Source organism: Netta rufina (assembly GCF_964035555.1).
Source record: "Netta rufina genome assembly, chromosome: 14".
In the NCBI taxonomy this organism is placed as follows: Eukaryota; Metazoa; Chordata; class Aves; order Anseriformes; family Anatidae; genus Netta; species Netta rufina.
In genome coordinates this window covers 10,528,143-10,545,737 of record NC_140137.1, presented here as the reverse complement: position 1 = coordinate 10,545,737, position 17,595 = coordinate 10,528,143, and the positions used below count along the sequence as shown (strand labels likewise).

The following is a 17,595-nucleotide window of genomic DNA, read 5'->3' as shown; positions in this document are numbered from 1 at the left end:
GCAAAGGTCAGACGTGACTGTGGACCTCTGGCAGGTCTTAAATCTGGGGGTGATTTAAAGGACAAAGGAGACCAGTAGGAGCACCACACAATTCCTGATACAGTAAGCTGCAGAATTCCACCCAGAGGCTTCTGGCTGACCTGCAGCACATCTTGTAAAACTACACTATCTTGGCTCTACAAAAATCCATGGGACTGAGTCTGTGCTACCTGTTGGCAACAAGTCCCACAGCGGAAATAATTCTCTTCGAAACCCATATCTTCCCATTACTTCCAGCTAAATTCTTTTCACACCTAGCAGGCTGACTAGTCCTATCATATCAGGAAAAAAAAATAGACTGTTTTTTCTTTTCTTGGATTTTGAACGCTTCACCAGAAATTTGGCTTGTTTTCTGCCTACTGTCCCCTTCCAGTCCCTAGACTGACCTCACGATAAAACGCTTCTGTCAGCTTGGCCACTTGCAAGAGAACTCATGAATTTTCAGCAGTGAAACTTTCCCCTCTGCACCACAACCTCAACCACAAGGCTATGAATGGCTTCTCTTTACTGGGATGTATCTTGATTTTACACTGTATGATTTAACGGGCAAAAACTACTGTGTGTAACACTGTGCTAGGTGTGTGGTTAACCCCAGGATCCATGGCAAATTCACAATGTGGCAACAGTGGCAGCACTGATTTACAAGCAATTCAAAACCCTCCTTAGTACTGAATTTTCTGAAGTGTGACACGTAAAGTAAAACCTACCCTAAACCAATGCCTTTTGTCCTACCCAGGAGGCACCTCTAGCATGGTACAGAAAATTAGGATAATTCTGAGTACCACAAAAGCCAAGGAACAGGCACGAGTTTGTGTGCTGAAATACACAGTGCAGTGGTTCAGCTGGGAATACAGAGGGCCAGCGACCAATGCTAGGCATGCCACCCTTAGCAGCACTGAAATTTTTGGGAGGCAAGTGCAATACCAACAAAGAGCATCAGATAACCGTCCCAACAGCAGAATGAAATTCCTTGGGCTCTCTGCTGAGCAGCCAATCCCCTTCTCACCTGATCACTCCACATGGGATCGTCCCTTTTCAGCGTATCTGTCCCTCCAATGTCAACACTGCTTACCCTGACACACCATGCTACATCTCCAACCCTGCTGAAGTTTCTTTCAAACCCTAAGGATCCTCTCACCTCCCCAGGACACACTTACTATTCTGGAAGTCACACGGGTGCCTTAGTAAGTAATCTGCTCGATAAAAGGTGTCACAGCACCCACCCCAGAGCCCCTCTTGTCATTTTAAAATTAAGCAGCTGCTGCTCAGAAAAAGCTGACGCGTTTGCACAGCCCCATTCAGGAACGACTCCAGATGCCCCAGCACAATGGGCCAGATGCCTGGGCCAGGTAGGTGCAGCCTCAGCCCGGTGGTGATGATCATGAACCGGTCTCCAAAGCAACTGTGATGCAAAATGCCACGCAGGAAATACAGGATGGGGCTGGAGCAGCGGAAAGGACAACAGAGCAGCCTGTGTCATCAAAACAGGGCAAAGAAACCTAGGACAAAAGGTGTGCTAATCCTCTGCAGCCCTGCTCCCCTCCAACCTTTCCGGTGCCACCTGGAATGCTCTAACACCCACGCCAAGTCAGAGCTGCCCTAGCGTAAAACTTTCCTAGCCTAAACGGATGCGAGAGCAGATCGTCTGCACTAGGGCCAGATGGGTCGTGCTGATAGCCACGGCACAGCACCTGTAACAGGATCAGCTGCCTTTCAGTCAGCCCCGTCTGAAAAGGGTCTGGAAAACCTGTGTCTGACACGCTGCGTAACAGCTCCTGCAGATACCATTGCCACCCGCATGACTCCACAGGAAGGATGTTAAATTGGCACGGCCCCAAGTGAGCTGCTTCAGACTACAGCCAATTAAGACTGAAGTAGACAAAAATCAATTCTAAATCTCTTCTTCAGCAATCTAGCAGCCAGAAAGCACCTAACTGTACAGACAGGACGGGGCAAAGCTCTAAGTGGGCGATCCCAAATCCAAAAGGTCATCATGGCAATCAGAAAGGAAAGCCTCTCCCCTGAACTCCTGGTGTGAGCTCTGAAGCACAGCATCACATTCAACAAAGATGCTATTTATATGCATACAGGGGCATATCAGCAGTAAATCAATACTAGCAACAGACACGACAAAGAATAGTGCCAGCCATCAGTGATTTCTAAACATTGTTTCCTGTTAAAAACACCTCCACACTTCCACCCCCACCAAGAAGCTTAAGTAACCTACAAGAGCATAGTGCTAGGGAAAGAAATACATGTAGAGGCAGTGTGAGATGCCAAGTAATAAAATGCTGATGTTTGACCTTTTTTTAGGATTATCTTTGGAAGCCAGACATACATGCTAAGACGAGAAGGTCTTAAACCATGACTTTTAGGTTTTGCTTCAAGCCCCTCTGTCTCGGTATGTGTGTATCCTGGAGGTCACACATATCTCCGATGCTAAGTGAAAAGAATTTGGTGTTTATCAGAAACTGCAAAATCAAAATCCTTAAGTGCAACATAGCCACACTGTTTATGTTAACTTCCAATTAAAATATTCAAACAGTTTAAAAATCAAAATCCGAGGTCTTCATTCCAGACAATTTATCAACTACTTCATGTTGCATCATGCCTCACTGGCACAAAGGGACTGCAGTTTACAGGTCAGGAAAACACCTCTGGAATTTGATAATGCTGCTCTTCTCCACTTCTGCCCAGGAGCAGAATTCTGGAGCTGGCATACCCATTTAAACCAAGCAGCTATACTGAATAAAACTGCCTTGTCTTCTCTCCAAGTTAGACCTCATCATCAGAGAGGTCTTACTGAAGCCTGCTTTACTGCACACCACATTAGTTTCAGTTCCAAGTTTCTGACATGCTGCAATCATGCTCATCCTGCCTAGATAGAGTTTGGCATTTCTGTAATAGGGTAATTTTCTTCCTTCTTGTGCCCAACTATTAAATCAAGTTGTCGGAGTATAGGACTTACCGGTTACCTCACTTACACTTCAGTACAAGCGTGGTGATGCACTGCTTTATTTCAATTATGTCATAACGCTCTGAAGCAGAAACTCAATTTTTTCTGGGAATGTAAGGCTCAGAAAAGAAATGGAAGGCAGGCGGGAAAAAGGAGAACCAGAGATTTAGAGTAACTCACCGATGTTATAAACCTGTACAAAGGCTGTCGCCTCTCTGTGTATTTCACTGTGATGGGGCTCAAATCGTAGCGAAACCAGATAGCTGGGATAATGCGGCCAGTGTGACTGTAGGCTACATACTCCTAGAAGAGAAAGTGGGGAAAAATGTCACAAAGTGTGAGCAGTCTCATTCCATGTACAGCATCTGCAATAAAACAGCACCTGTGGATCTGGTCCTTAACTGGCTGTTCTGTACTAATGATCAGACAAAGAAGTAAATAGCTAATTCTAGTATGATATTTCTTCCCCTATCCTTTTCAAAGAGGAAAATAATTTCTTCAGAGTGTGATTATGATATAGATGGGCACAGAGTGATGATGTTACGTTCACCTTCATTTGAAGTTACAGAAATAAGCAGAAAGACGGTCACTGATTAGCCTAGCTTAGATCTGCTCTACTGAAATGCAAGGAGTCTCTAAATGGTTGCAGATGAAGTTTTTGTACTGTCAACATGTAAATTATATGCTGGGACATTCATCAAACAAACAGAACTTAGTTTGCAAGAACCTGAAAATCCCTGCTTGTCTATGCCCTCAGAATAGCAAGCGGCAATTCCTGTCTGTGAGGCCCCCTTCACATGGGGACCAACAACGCGAATGCTCTGCTCACGACTCAGTATGAACCACGTAGAGCCCTTAAAGCAGCTCTTTTAAAGACCCATTTAGTGGGTTTAAAAATCATGCTGAAAGCTGGAATGAAGCTGTATACAGAAGAATATTGGCAAAGGTTACAAAAATATTTCAAGCTGGTTCAAGAGACCCATCTTTAGATTTCCATTGATAATCTCCTTTAATCCATTTAATTAAGAAGAGGCACAGCGCTATGTATCAGCCACAGGACAACGCCCTGGTAAGACATAGTGCACAACGCCAATGTAGAACAGATACTAACATCAGCTTAGTATCAAGTGTTACATCTTTCTGAGCTAATATTTTGTCTGTGCTCTCAGTGGAAACATCTATCAAGTTTCAAGCAGCAGGACACTGATCTCAACTGACAAGCGAAACCAAAGAAAAATCTGCTAGGAACTCAGGTCAGAGCCATCAGCATTTGCATGGCACACACCGCCTCTTTACCCAGCTGCTCTTCCCTTCTTTTATCCCTGTGACATGCCTGCCAACTCAGATGACCTTTTCAGTCTCAGTTCTCCATGCGGAGGCAAACACAAGCTCGTATACTTTGGAAAGAGGAAGAAATGACAAGCAATATGACACCCATGAGCATGATACAAAAAAGACAACTACTTTTCCCTCTGAGATCAGAGGGAAACAATGAGCCAGCATCAATCTCTTACCAATCTCTTTCATTGGTCTCACATAACTCCCAAATTTTGCTCTATTTAGGTTGGGTTTTTCTGTTTGTTTGTTTATTTCCCCTCCATGAATGACAAGAAAAGTGAAATGGTGCTGAAATGTCAGGATATTTTCAGGACTCTTATTTGCAGACATTTTCTGCAGCATATGTTGAGAGCGGCTACCTGGAGAAGTGAGGAAAAAGGATCTAGCAGCTAAAACTTTCTTCATCTCATCACACTATCCTACCTATGCCAGACTATTCCAATGGCTTCCAATTCCTTTTTCCCACTAATGAGAAAGGCAGTCAAAGACTAAAAACAGTGATATGAAAATTTTCATTTTTAATGAGAAGAAAATGCAGAGGCAATGCTGTTTCTCCGCTCTTCAGTTTTGACAGAACTGACTTCATTTCTTCCTTCCTCTCCTGTTTTCTCCACCAGCAATTCTACCTTAATGAGTCAGTCTTGGCTGAACTTGCAACCATGTTCACAGAAGTGTCAAAAGCTCCTGCTGTCTGTTTTCCAAATTACTTTCAGAGCTTGTGTCACAAGAGTCTTATCAGAACAGCAGTAGTGACATAAAGCAGAAAGAAGACATTGTTATCTGAATAGAGAGAGACATCCAAATCATTGGGACAAGCAAACCCCAAAATCACTAGACAGGAACACTAATCTGAGAACTAGCCCATGAAAGTGCGTGTTTGAATCTCAGTTATGACACACTAGCAGTCATTAGCTATTAGAAACAGATTCTGGACTTTCACTTAGCACCTGGGTGGCAAATTATTTTAAACTGAATGAGGAATTTTACCTTAATAATTAAATACATTTTTTAAAGAAGAAAGTTCAATACATTTTATTATTAAAATGCAAGTATCTACACATTTATTGTAAATTCATTCAAGAATTATAAAGTTACAGTAACTATCATAATCCAGTATAATAAAGTAGATAACGTGAACTAGTCGAGCTTTGCATATTTGCTGCTGCAGATTCAATGGCTGAGTATCAGAAATCGACATCTGTAAAATGCTGAAAATTCTGGTACAAGTCTTTTCTGCTAATTCAGAGGGTGTTATTTCCTTCATTTCAGTTTATTTAGCTACTTTTATACTGGCTGTTTTCTGAGTTCATAAAAAAAATACTGGAATTGAAAAATTAAAGAAAGCCCAAGAATTCCTATCTCCCCTTCTGACACACACTTAAAATGCAATGTAATAGGAGAGATCTACTACTTATAAAATCCTTAAGAACAAAAAAATAAGAAATTAGTCTCCTCCCTAGTCAGCTCAACTAACTGACTGAATTTCATAAGCTAACTAGTAAACCAGAACCAGGAGCAACAGAAAGCCCTACTCTGAAGAGCTTCAGTTCCTCCTTCTCCCAGCAGAGGCTACTGCTCACCTACAAACAAATGTACATGGCTGTAGAGCAGAGGAGCAAGAGGGACGAGGAATGATGACTGAAGATCCTCCATGCATCCACTGGGCTGCAATGAGGAGCTTCTCTGAGAACTACCTGCTGCTTCTTTACCTTATTTGCTACAGTATATTGGTACGAGTATCGCTGCTTGCCGCTCATGTCTTCATACACCGTTGGGACTATCTTCAGTATGTAATCATGAGAGGCTAGAGCTGCAGTCAGAAAAGGAAAGGAAAGTATAAATTAGCATTCAGAGAACAGAATCACAGCCTGCATAACATTTCAAAGTAAATATGGGAAATCAACTAAAACAAGTATGATTACAGAAAAGGTATCTCCTTCCTCATTACCTTCCAAGTTTGGATCACTTGAAACTTCCTAGCTGTTTGCAGTTAAAAATGATTAACACCATGAAAAGCAGTCCTGGTTGAATCAAGAAGTAGCTAAGGTTAGAGCTCAGATGCTTTTGACAGGAAGTGCTGAGGCACAACCTGTGTGCCTATTTCTTTTGTGCACCCATCTCTACTCCTTTCTCTTCTTCCTTCTCCTACAGCTGCTTAACAATTACTCATTTTACATTATTTTAATGGCTTGGGCCATTTTTTGTGTCTTTTGTAACAGTTATAAAATATAATTTAAATTGTTTTTATTCAAGATCCTTTGGTCAAATGTAACACAAAGGCATTTGACTCTTGGAGAAAAAAAAAGAGCTATCTTCATGAATGGCCATAGAAATTTTGTTCCAAGAAATGGGCAAAACTGATATCCTACAGGAACATAAAGAATTGAATGAGAAAAACTAAGCTGAATTGTAGCGTATGTTAGAAATTTATTTCTGTGGTGTTGGTAATGAAGAAGGGCAATGAAAAACAACTTATCCTTCCATCCGCTGGGTAGAACTTATGGTGTTAACTTACAATACAACAAGGAAAAGCCTTAGTGGTGGTGGCAGCAGCAAAGGGGAGCTACAGGAATATAATGTGGATAAAAAAAACATGATCTAATTCTACAGCAGATGGTCATACAGCAGAGGGCAATGCCCAGAGTGCAGAAGAACTGCAAAGGACCTTTTGGATGAAAAGTTATCTATAGCATTGGAGGAAATGGAAACGTCTGTCAGAAATGTCTGGATCATTTTGGTTAAAGCAGCAAATTAAAGACTTCTGGATACACCAGTGTTGCATGAATGGCCCTGTTTTCCCTCCTGCAGAGTGGCTAAGACCTGTAATCACCAAGAATACATACGATTTGAGCTGAGTTTGTCTGCTCCCTCCAAGGCATTGAATGCTCCATGAATGTTCTGGACCTGGAAAGCACAAAGACAGATGAAAAAGCTATGCTCTAACTTGTTACTCTTGACCTTTGCTTCCCTATCCTACCCTGTAACAAGATCAGCCTGATTCAACCTCTCTAAAAACAAAGCCTCAACCCAGTACAAGATGACTTGAAATATCTCTCAGTGACCATCAGCACAAGGGTTGGTTCCAAGCAAAAAAGTTGATTTCACAATGTCTTACAAGATGAAACTCCAAAGCCACTCCAAAGGTAAAGGAATTACAGTTGGAAGAGGCCAATTGTGAAATAGCATAGTGAGATATTTCTTAAGAGCTTTGCATAGCTAACTGTGAAATTCACCTATCAGGCTGAAGGGAAATAAATGGGAGTCAGATTCAGGATAAACTCCGGAGTCCTCCTGCAAAGGTACCTTATGTCAGAGCAGCTGGGTTTGTACAGTTTTAATTCATTAGCCCAGCCCTCACACCATGCACACTATGCCCTTGGAGCTGGGAAGGACACATGCCAGCACTGCCATCCATTCAGCTTTTCCTACAGCTGGTCCCAGGCACGCAAGTATTGCTTTGCCCAGAATAACAGGATTTCCACCCCATACCTTCCACATACTATGATCATCTGGAATCTAACGTCCACCACCAGAATAATCAATTTGTGAACTCTAGACAAGGGAAACCCCACAGAACAGTTGTAGAATCGATGTTGCATCATTCACATAACGTACAGTAAGCTATACAGAAGGAACAAATAACTGCAACCCAGAAATTCCTGACCTTTACTCAGACACCAGGGAAGAGAAGTTAGGAAGAAGTATTCAGTCATGTGTGAGTTTTACCTCATTAGCAGGACAATATACAAGAATTTCCTTCCCAGACCCTCATAATAACAGTCAGCATGTGGATCAATTTTTCTGATACTAATGGCTGTTTCCCTGTTCTGAATGCTACAGAGTAGATGATGATTTGGAGGAAGAAGCAACTGCACTAGTTTCTCTACTTAGAAAGGAAACTAAAGACACAAAATCATCAGCAAATTCAACTAGCAAGGTGCTGGTAACAAACACGGAGTGAAAGGAACAGCAGAACCTCCTATGGTGCTTTTCACTCTGCTGGGATTCCAAATATTTTACACAACAGCAACTATTTCTGAACTACACCTGCACCTACACATTCTTAGTTATTATACATGGACAATGTCTATGTAAAAAAGCTTTCAAAGACAGAGAAGCCACCAGCTTGGGCTATGGCATTATGTACCATGCCCAATGCTGCTGAGAAGTAAGCTGCTTACTGCATACCCTGGGCCAGAGATTTTCAGGTCCATTTAAACCACTCTAACAGAAATATTTAAGTCGCTATCCAGCAAACAACTGTATCTATCCTGTGAAGTACCTGTACGTTTGGACTTATGTTCTCGTCCTTGGTTCCCCAGCTTCCACACTGTCTGATCTGCTGTCTCTCTAAAGGAGTTTGCAGAGCTGCAAAGTACAGCACTTCCACACAAAGTCACACATCTCCACAAGCTCCTGTTTCTGTGTCATCAGGCCCTTTGCTGCACTTGCTTCTCCTGCCTTCGCAGCACGGATGGCACCTGTAACTCCCAGCCCGATGTTTTACCGTGATTTCCCTTGTGGAATATTCTGGACTCCCAGTGCTGTACTTGCTGTCCGTAGACTGCTAATTAATCTCTGCTCTGCAAAGTGCACAGGTGTGTTCCTTGGGGGAACATACTTGTTTGTACCTTGTTAAATACCTGGAGGGACTTCAAGAAGCAATAAGATTTTGGCCACAGTAACAGAATTGTTTTGCAACAGAGAATTTAAGCAAGCCTGTTTAGCCAGACATTCTCAGGACTACACTGCAGTACACTAAGGCCAAACCTCGTGCTTTGAGCAGTGGCACTGAAAGCAAAGGGGGCTATTCAGTTGCTTGTTAGTGCCAACACTTGATCCTCACACAAGATGGACCTCCAGAAAAAAAGATGCTTGCCAGGGCTCTGAGCACCCCAGGTTTTAGCCTCTAGAAGTGCATTCAAAGACACATATAACTTGACTGATCAGGCAAAGTCCAACAGCAAGTTAAAATAACTTCCAACCTTGTAACTATCATGGGAAGACAAGACCTCTTGTGAAAACTACAATTTTTCAACACAAAGGTTCAGCACCCAACACAATTTTACGATTTAAAACGTATAATCTCCTATTTTCCACATCTGTTTTTTTACTTGATTACCTGTCATGCAATAAGCTAAACAGTTTGAGTTTTGGTATTGTTTGCATTAGAAAAAAATCTACAAGAAGCCCGCCACTATGGTACATGAACTAACATAGAAGAACCGATGCTCATTCAATGCCAGATAAGATTTAAATCTCTGTTTCAAACAGATTTTTTTTTTTTTTCTGGAGAATGCAGCATGCACCTTAGTGACAGAGCTGGCAACAATCTACAAAGAACTAACTCCCAGCACATGACACGTGTGAACCAGACAAGCTCCTCAGCCCCCTTTAAGTAATTCGAGTGTATATTATATCAAAGCAGGTGGAAGACAAACCAAAAAAAAAATATTTAAAGATGCATCTACATAGCTGTAAAGCTCTCCATACTTGCTGGCTCTCCACACTGCTTGCTGAGTCTTGATAGCACCTGTTTTGTGAACACAGACTTCTTTAATTTGTGCTGTTAAACTCATGTTTGCCTACAGGATCGGCAGCACCTACATGCTCCATTCTTGTGTATGGGGATGATGAGTAGTTATTTTGAGCTTTGAAAAGACTAATCGGAACTTGTCCAAATCATGAGCCAACTGCAGATCTGCTAAACAGGTTTCTCACCACCAGCACAGAAGACGCTCGCTCCTTTGCCCCCAACTGCCCAGGCTTCTCGTCTCACTGATGCTGATTCACATCAATAAGAATTGATGCTACATCATGAATTCAGCTACGCTGCTCGAAGACTCCATGATAAAACAATGGGAACACTACCTTATAGCACCGATTTCCCACACAAACTGCAGAACTCCCTATTAGCACTTACCTAATATTTTTCATAATCTCAGTGTGCTTTACAGACATTAAGCCAAGCTTATTTATATGCTAATATTGCAGCGTTCCCACACAAGATATTTCCTAAAAGAAGCCGGGAGCAGAGTCAGAAGACTACAAAGCAACGCTTAGACTTGTTAGCATGAAAAAGGGTTTTGGAAGTGGGTGTACAAGAAGCAGACTAATGAGACGTCTGTGCTGAGGAAAGAAGATTACAGAGAGACTACAGGTAAGCAATGTTTAGGGTGAGTCGCAAACTGGGTGTGCACATATATAACTCCCACCTATGATGCTAGCTCCTTGGAAGTAGGCTAGAGAAGCACTGTAATCTGTCCTTATTGAGAAATCAGGAATTATTACATAACTTGCAACACCTGGTGAAACTCTATCCACAGGGCAAGTGCACGCGTTCAGCTTCTTCCCAGCAGGGAACTGGCAATTCTAAGTCTAACTTGTGTTTCACAGAACAAATTTGACTAATAGGTGTCTGCTATAGAAGTCTGGTGATGTGAATTAAAAAGAACTTGCTTGGTGCCACAGTAAATACAGAAGAGAGCACACATCTTCCCTCGGTATACTTACTCACTGCTCCTCTGCAAAGAGGGTCAAGACATGCTTGCTAAATTAATACTAAAAACAGTACTGCGTGGTATTTTACAGAAATGCTCCCAGCAGGAACACGGACCCAGTTTTCCAAAGGCACGTTCGGTTTCAGATGAAAATATCTACAACTGAAAACTCTGTGACTGAACATTGCTCTTTCCTGAAGTGGTGGCATGCAAACACTTGCAAACTGCTCTGGACTGAGTGCGTACTGCATGGATCCACGGGATGTGCTTGCTTATTACCCAGGCAGTTCATTCTTTCGTTCCCCCCACACTGTACACGGTCCCTTCATAAAACCGAACAGTCCAATACCCAACTTACTCTGTTTGCATTCAGTTCCCTAGAGAAAGGAAATTTTCAGGGAAGCAAACTCACTTGTAACTTGTCCCCAAATGAGAGCTTGTGGATGATGTGAGTCATGTCAGGATTCTGAGGCTGCGCACTGGCACTGTGCGTCGACACATGAAAGTTACCAGGGACCTAAAATTAGTCAAGACAAGGAAGACAGGATTTCACATTTTATCCCTCAAGGCATTGCTAGGCTCTGTGATATGAAGCTGAAATGCCTGGATCCATCCAGCCTGGCAGGCTGTATCTACTTTGCAGTGGACAACTTCTGGCATGTCAGAGAAAGGCTCTGAAATATCTTTCTGCACATGATCAGCACCACAGTGTTTTATACAGAGCGGAGATCTGTTACATCTCAGGAGTCAGGCATCTTCTCTTTGCTACTGCTGCTGACTAGGAGGTGATGAGTGGATCACTCCCAACTTTAGGGATTCCTAACACTTAAGGCTATGTCTTTCTTTCCCATTAAAATAAGATTCACGTCTCTGACAGGCAACAAACAATTGCTTAACATTTTACTCCCACATCTCACATTTGTAAATGGGCCCACTGTCGCAGAACAACCTAAGAAAGCTGTGCATACTTTCTTACTTTAGTAACAGTCATGGAAAAAATCATATTTGAGAAGATTGGTAGTTTTGTTTTGATATAAAACTCGTTCTTACCCACAAGAACTTTGGGGCACCCTATATAAATTGTGCCAGGTCTTCAGCTTACAGCCCCGGCAAGTAGCTGGCTTCTAGACACTGGTTCTACCAATACAGAATTTGCTATATATATTTTTTTTTTAATTGAGGGAAATACAAAGTTCTAAAAAACACAGATTTCACCTAAGGTCTCAGTTTCAATACAGGAAACGAGCATGGGTGTCGTTCTGACTGGATCAGTCTAGCATGCACAAACTTTTCAGGTCTCTAGACCCACACTATGAAGTCTTTCAGCAACTTCAGCTGAAGCACTGTTAGAGAGCATGCAAGAAATTTTTCCTAGGGAGAAAAGGCTGGGAAATTCAATGGGTTTCATTTGCAAACCCTTTGGCAAAGCTGGGAATCAACCTGACAGTGCCTCAGACAACAGCAGGATGACAGCTATACAGCAAGGGCCCACTGTGCTTACTGCAGAGACTTCACCATCAAGGCCAAGGGAGGCCACATGCTGGTTACATGTGCTTTCAGGAAAGCTAAACTAAATGACTTGAGGAACACCAGTGCACTCCTGAGAACACTTTCAGGCGTGGACATAAGCTGTGTCATCCACAGGCTTGGTAAACAGGGTGGCAGAGTCTGCAGTAAGAATTACACACAATCATCTCACTGTTACCTTGTCCTTCCCCTCCAGGTTTGATGCCCTGCCATGTACTATCATGTGTCCTGGCTCTAATCAAGCCACCAGCTGCTCCTATAACTAACTTACATAAGCTCTTTAAAAAGAGGAGTGTCTTTGTTATGCATGCGTATGGCCCCACAGAATAATGCCCAACCGTAACACTCGGTCACGTTTCAAAGCAGGTCTGTGTCCCACTCTAGTTACCAGCTCACACAGAAACCCCTAAAACTTCTGCTAAGGGTCTGAAGACTTTCCCCTCAGACACGAGAGCCTCAGGTTTTCAGAGACAGGAGCCCTGGGTGAGGCTCCCTCCCTCTAGTCCCAGGCACTACGTGGGACAAGGTGATTAGTGGCTTTGCACAAACGAAGCAGAGAAGGGTGCTCCTCAAGCCCTCATACAGCAACTCCCTGTCGACTTGCTTTGCTGCGCAGAATGCACAACATACACTGCACAAATCCCGAAGTGTTTTAGCTCTGTGCTTCTGGGATTAACAGAACAAGAACTACCTTTCAAGAAACCCTTTCCCAGTTTTGTGGACTACCAGCTGCCAGTCGTTTTGGTGGCTTAGAGGTCAGGAAAGAAACGTCTTTTTTTTTTCTTTTTTTTAAGTCCCTAATCCTTTCCATGCCACAGAATCAGTAAGAGGTTCTGCCTGTTATTTTTAGATGCGATTTAACATGACCTGGGAGGAGAAGGAAGTAGGATTTTGTAGCCTGTGGTACATGAGGAGGCGTGAATAAAGGGTGTGCCCTTCTTAAGACATCAGTGGGCCCCACCACTGCCTCCCCCACCCCATCTAGTCATCTCTAGCATTACATAGCAAGATTATTCAATTCTGAACACACCCAGCCCAGAGAGGAGCCTCCTCCAGGCCCGGATTTTCATTCTTTGAGGCAGAAGCAAAGCATTCCTACAAAGCATGCGCACAGGCCTCATGCATGTATTCCAAACATCTCAGCACGGAGCCGTTTCTGTTATGTTGGCATCCTCTAGCAGGAACATTCCTGTCATTCTGCAGCTCTAGGAACAAAAGAGCACTAGGATAAAGACACTGCCAAAGACCTCTGCATAGTGAGTCACATTTTGGAGGTGCAAAAATCGTGACGAGTCAATACAGAAGCCATTCGGCATTCGCAGGGAGTTCATACATCCCCTAGACACCAGGCTGCTGCACTGAAAGAGAGCACTGGCCGCAACACAGAGCCACTCTACCATTAAGGAATGCTATCTGGATTACCTGCTTTGGAGAGTAAGTCTGATCTAACATGTCCTCTGTGGCTCTAACTACACAGCCTCCTCTCCCCATATTGTTCTGCAGCACCAAGAGCATCAACCTCACCTACTGATTAGGGGCATGAACGTAATCCCTGCAGGAGAGACACGAACACAGATTTTCACGAGCTTTTTACAAATAGATCTTCCTAGCATTTCCCCAGCCAGCCCAAACTCACCCATTGTCACATACTCACCTTGTTGATGCTGAAATGTCCCTCAAACCTGCAGCCATCCCCATTATTGAGAGGTATCCTCATCGAGTTGTCAATATGACCCACTTCATGCCTTCCCATTTCATCCTGGATGTCTAGTCCAACTACTGCATGGGTGGGAGGGGAGGAAACAAAAATCAAAATCTAAGAAATAACAGAAAAGGTTGCATAGGAAAAGCGTGCACTGCTCTTACCGGGAAAAATTACAGATCTTTTTACTTGACACATGACTAAACTGTGCATCATCTGTCAAATACTGCTATACCAGAATGAAGTTTGTAACCACACTCTTCAGACTGCTTATTTGACATAAATATATCTCCTATGACCTCCCAGGCAACTTCAATCTCAATTTCAGAATCAGAAAAACTTTAGGTAGAAAAGGCAGGTGATCTGTGAAAAGGCAATAAATGGCTGGTGTGCTCAGAGTTACAAAAGAAACTTGGGAGGTTTCTGGCTTCCAGACACTAAAAGGTCACTATAAAAAAGGAAACAAGACTTAGAAAGAAGCCAGCAAGGGGGATCAGCTACTGACATGGGCTGCAGAGAGCACAGGGTCCAAGAAAACAGGTGGCCTGGCCTGGAATACAAAGCTGTTGAATATTGGCAAAGGCTGCAGTGACTTGATCTCCATCCACCCTATTACAGAAGAAGGGTCACTGTACTAATTCAAGCCTAGTCCAAGTAGTACTTAAAATACAACAAAAAACATGTAATTGAAAGAGGGTACTCACATTCACAATTCAGGTTTGGTAAACTGATGTTCAGAGTCACTTCTATTTTGCCTCCACTGTCTTTGTCTGGGTCATCCACATACAGCTCATTAACTCTAGAGGACAGAAGACACAGGTGGGTTCAATCACAGCTACTTTTCACAGAAGGGAAAAAAAAATTAAACTCAACAACCAGCTTTGCATGGAAAGGGAAAAAGGACATTTTGAGGCACAGGATTTGACTGCATGACAGCCTGAATTACAAGACAGAGCAGGAAGAGCCCTCCATAACTGCATGGGGACAAATACCTTTAATTTTCCTTATCACTTCACAAGTGCAGCATATGGTGGCTTTAGGCAACTACTCCCTTGTCCCAACAGAAAAACTGCTCTGATGTATGCTTCCTACCCCTTCCCTAACCTGGGCTTCCATGACTGACACAAAACAAGAACCTAATGCTGAAGAGATGGCAGGAGGTCTGCTAGCCCTCTGCACACCTGGGACGTTACTCCTTTTAAGAAAGAAGGAAGCATGAGCTTTTCCACTTATTTCATAAGTAGTTTTAGAGAAAGGCTGCTTTCAACTATCCCACAGGAAAGCTTATTTGTGTAACTAATTGCCATTTGTTATTGCCACCCAGTTGACACAGCAGTGGCAGGAGAAGGCAACACAGCAGGCCAGTGGGCATGAGAGGCCCTCTGTGTGATTAACCATGCCAGGCAAGAAAGCTGCCTGCATTTCTTCCTTTTTCTTCACTTCCCATCACTGGTACTCCATTTTTGCATGCCAACGTCTCCCCTTACACTTTTCCCCTTGTACCTCTCTCCTTAATGTTTCATTTCAATCTGTGAGCCATAATCAAAAGGAATGACTGAAATTGAGGAGAAAAGGATTCAAGCCAGGAAACAGATGGAAGGAAACATCCTGGGCAGCAGGATCTAACACACTACGCAACAGTCTCCCAACAAGTAATGATGTGCCAGCACTGTGGGTGCTATGAAACAGATTTCACAGAAGACAAAACAGAGATACAGTAAAAAAGAATACAAGAGTATAAATATTTATTGTTGGCACATGCAATCCATCTGAGATAAAATATAAACCAAAAGAACCAACACAAGCACAAACAAATGAGCTAAAATGTCCTTGAAACCCAATCCAGCAAAACACACCACACTGACCCAAGAAGATGCCGAGGGTACCTAACTGCTCTTTCTCTCTCTCGAAGTCTGACACTGTTCAGCTTCATCAAGTGAGAAGATTTGACAATTTATCTTCCAGCAGGACAGATAATAAAGCTACTGGAACTTATGTTTAGGCAAGGTGCATAAAATAAACTACCTTTGCTATGAAGCGCTCTGTTTTATTTTTATTTAATGCTCAAAGTGCACGAAACCCTTTGACAAGCCCTTGCCAAAGAATACATATGCTAATAGACAAACCAGACTAAGGGCAGCTAACAAGACAGAATCAAAGTGATTTTGTTCAGGTGATACATCTCTGGTCCATAATGAACTGTTTGCCCTGTGGATTCAGAAGAAACAAGTCTTCAGACTGAGAAACACACGGCTGCCAATTTTTTCTGAGGTAATTACTCACGGGTCAGTGGGGTTTACAGACACTCATTTAAAACCAGCACAGCATTTGTCTTCAGCTTCGCAGCCCTACCTTTCTCTGTTTTTAATTGGCTTGACAAGTTGCTTGCAATCATTACTCAACGTATTTTTCAAGTGATTAACAAAAATGACACAGAGGGAGAGGCAAGATTGCTCATCAGCGACCTAGTTAGTAGCTTCTTGGCTGAGCCTTCTCCTTCCAGGTGGAATGCACTAAATCTTCTACGTGTTCATTACTGGCAGATTGGGTAGTGATCAGGATTAAGTCATATGTCCAAATACGGCGGCGAGGAGCACTCCAGCCAGGAGAGGCGTTAGTTCCCCCAAGCAATGCACCTTTCTGCATTCTCCCATCCAGATCCCAGTCGCCAGCCAGCCTCTTTCGTAACCACACCTGGCTTCTCCCCAGCTCTCTGCTGTCCAAGATGGGTCTGTGCCCAGCCAGCATCGCAGGCAACCCGATGTCAGTGGCAAAAAGGAGCATCCACACCAGGGCCAGCAGAGAAGCACGTGAGGTTTGGCACCTGAGCTGATAAATCCCAGCTCCTTGGAGAAAAATACTAGGAAGGTCAATGTTTGTAGTTGCTGATTTCCAATTTTGAACAAACTAGAAGATGTGCAGTCAGGCGTGCTGCATGAAGCAACGCCCATAGGCCTTTCAGTGATACGTGAGCAAGAAGCGGTTGCTGGTAGAAGTCGATGGATACACTGCGCACACGGGGCCTTTACGTGTAAAAGAAGCTTTTACATTTGAAGGCAAAGCAGTGAGGTCACCTGGTTGCAGACTGGATCACTGAGGCAAAGAGAAATAGGTCAGCCTGCCCACGTCACACCACCCATCAGTCGCAGAGATAAAGGGAACCGGCGTCCCGTCCTAGCTCCGGTCACTGGACCGATGGCTCCCAGCCTGTCTCTTGGGCAAGGCTCGCGGCCGCTTCCTCCTCCTCCTCTTCACCTGGTAGTCCCCTGCTCCTCCTATCCATGAGGAATTTCACAGCCCTGTCTATCACCGTGTAGACATCTGGCAGCTTATAACAATCTCCTCGCTTCCCCTCCCTCGGGCCTGCAGCGCTGCCTCTGGTGGGGCACCCTGCCTGCTGGCTGCTGCTGCCTCCTCCCAGCTCGTTAGGAGGGCCTGTGCTAACAAACCCAGCAAGGTTTCTTAGCAGGGGCTCCAAACTGCACCCCTCACACTGATCTGCTGTTACTGAGGTGCATCTCACCAAGGGGAAC

General features: G+C 43.5%; 1 protein-coding gene across 1 annotated transcript in view; it reads right to left on the bottom strand.

Moving 5' to 3' along the window:
• Positions 1–17,595, bottom strand: part of ERGIC1 (endoplasmic reticulum-golgi intermediate compartment 1) — a 57,400-nt gene that overhangs the window by 4,525 nt on the left and 35,280 nt on the right. Inside the window, exons 4-9 of the mRNA XM_084295095.1 lie at positions 14,767–14,861; positions 14,015–14,139; positions 11,246–11,350; positions 7,177–7,237; positions 6,043–6,143; positions 3,176–3,298 (exon numbers count right to left, since the gene is read on the bottom strand). Of these exons, the coding sequence (XP_084151221.1) occupies positions 3,176–3,298; positions 6,043–6,143; positions 7,177–7,237; positions 11,246–11,350; positions 14,015–14,139; positions 14,767–14,861 (610 nt within the window). The remainder of the gene's footprint in view (positions 1–3,175; positions 3,299–6,042; positions 6,144–7,176; positions 7,238–11,245; positions 11,351–14,014; positions 14,140–14,766; positions 14,862–17,595) is intronic.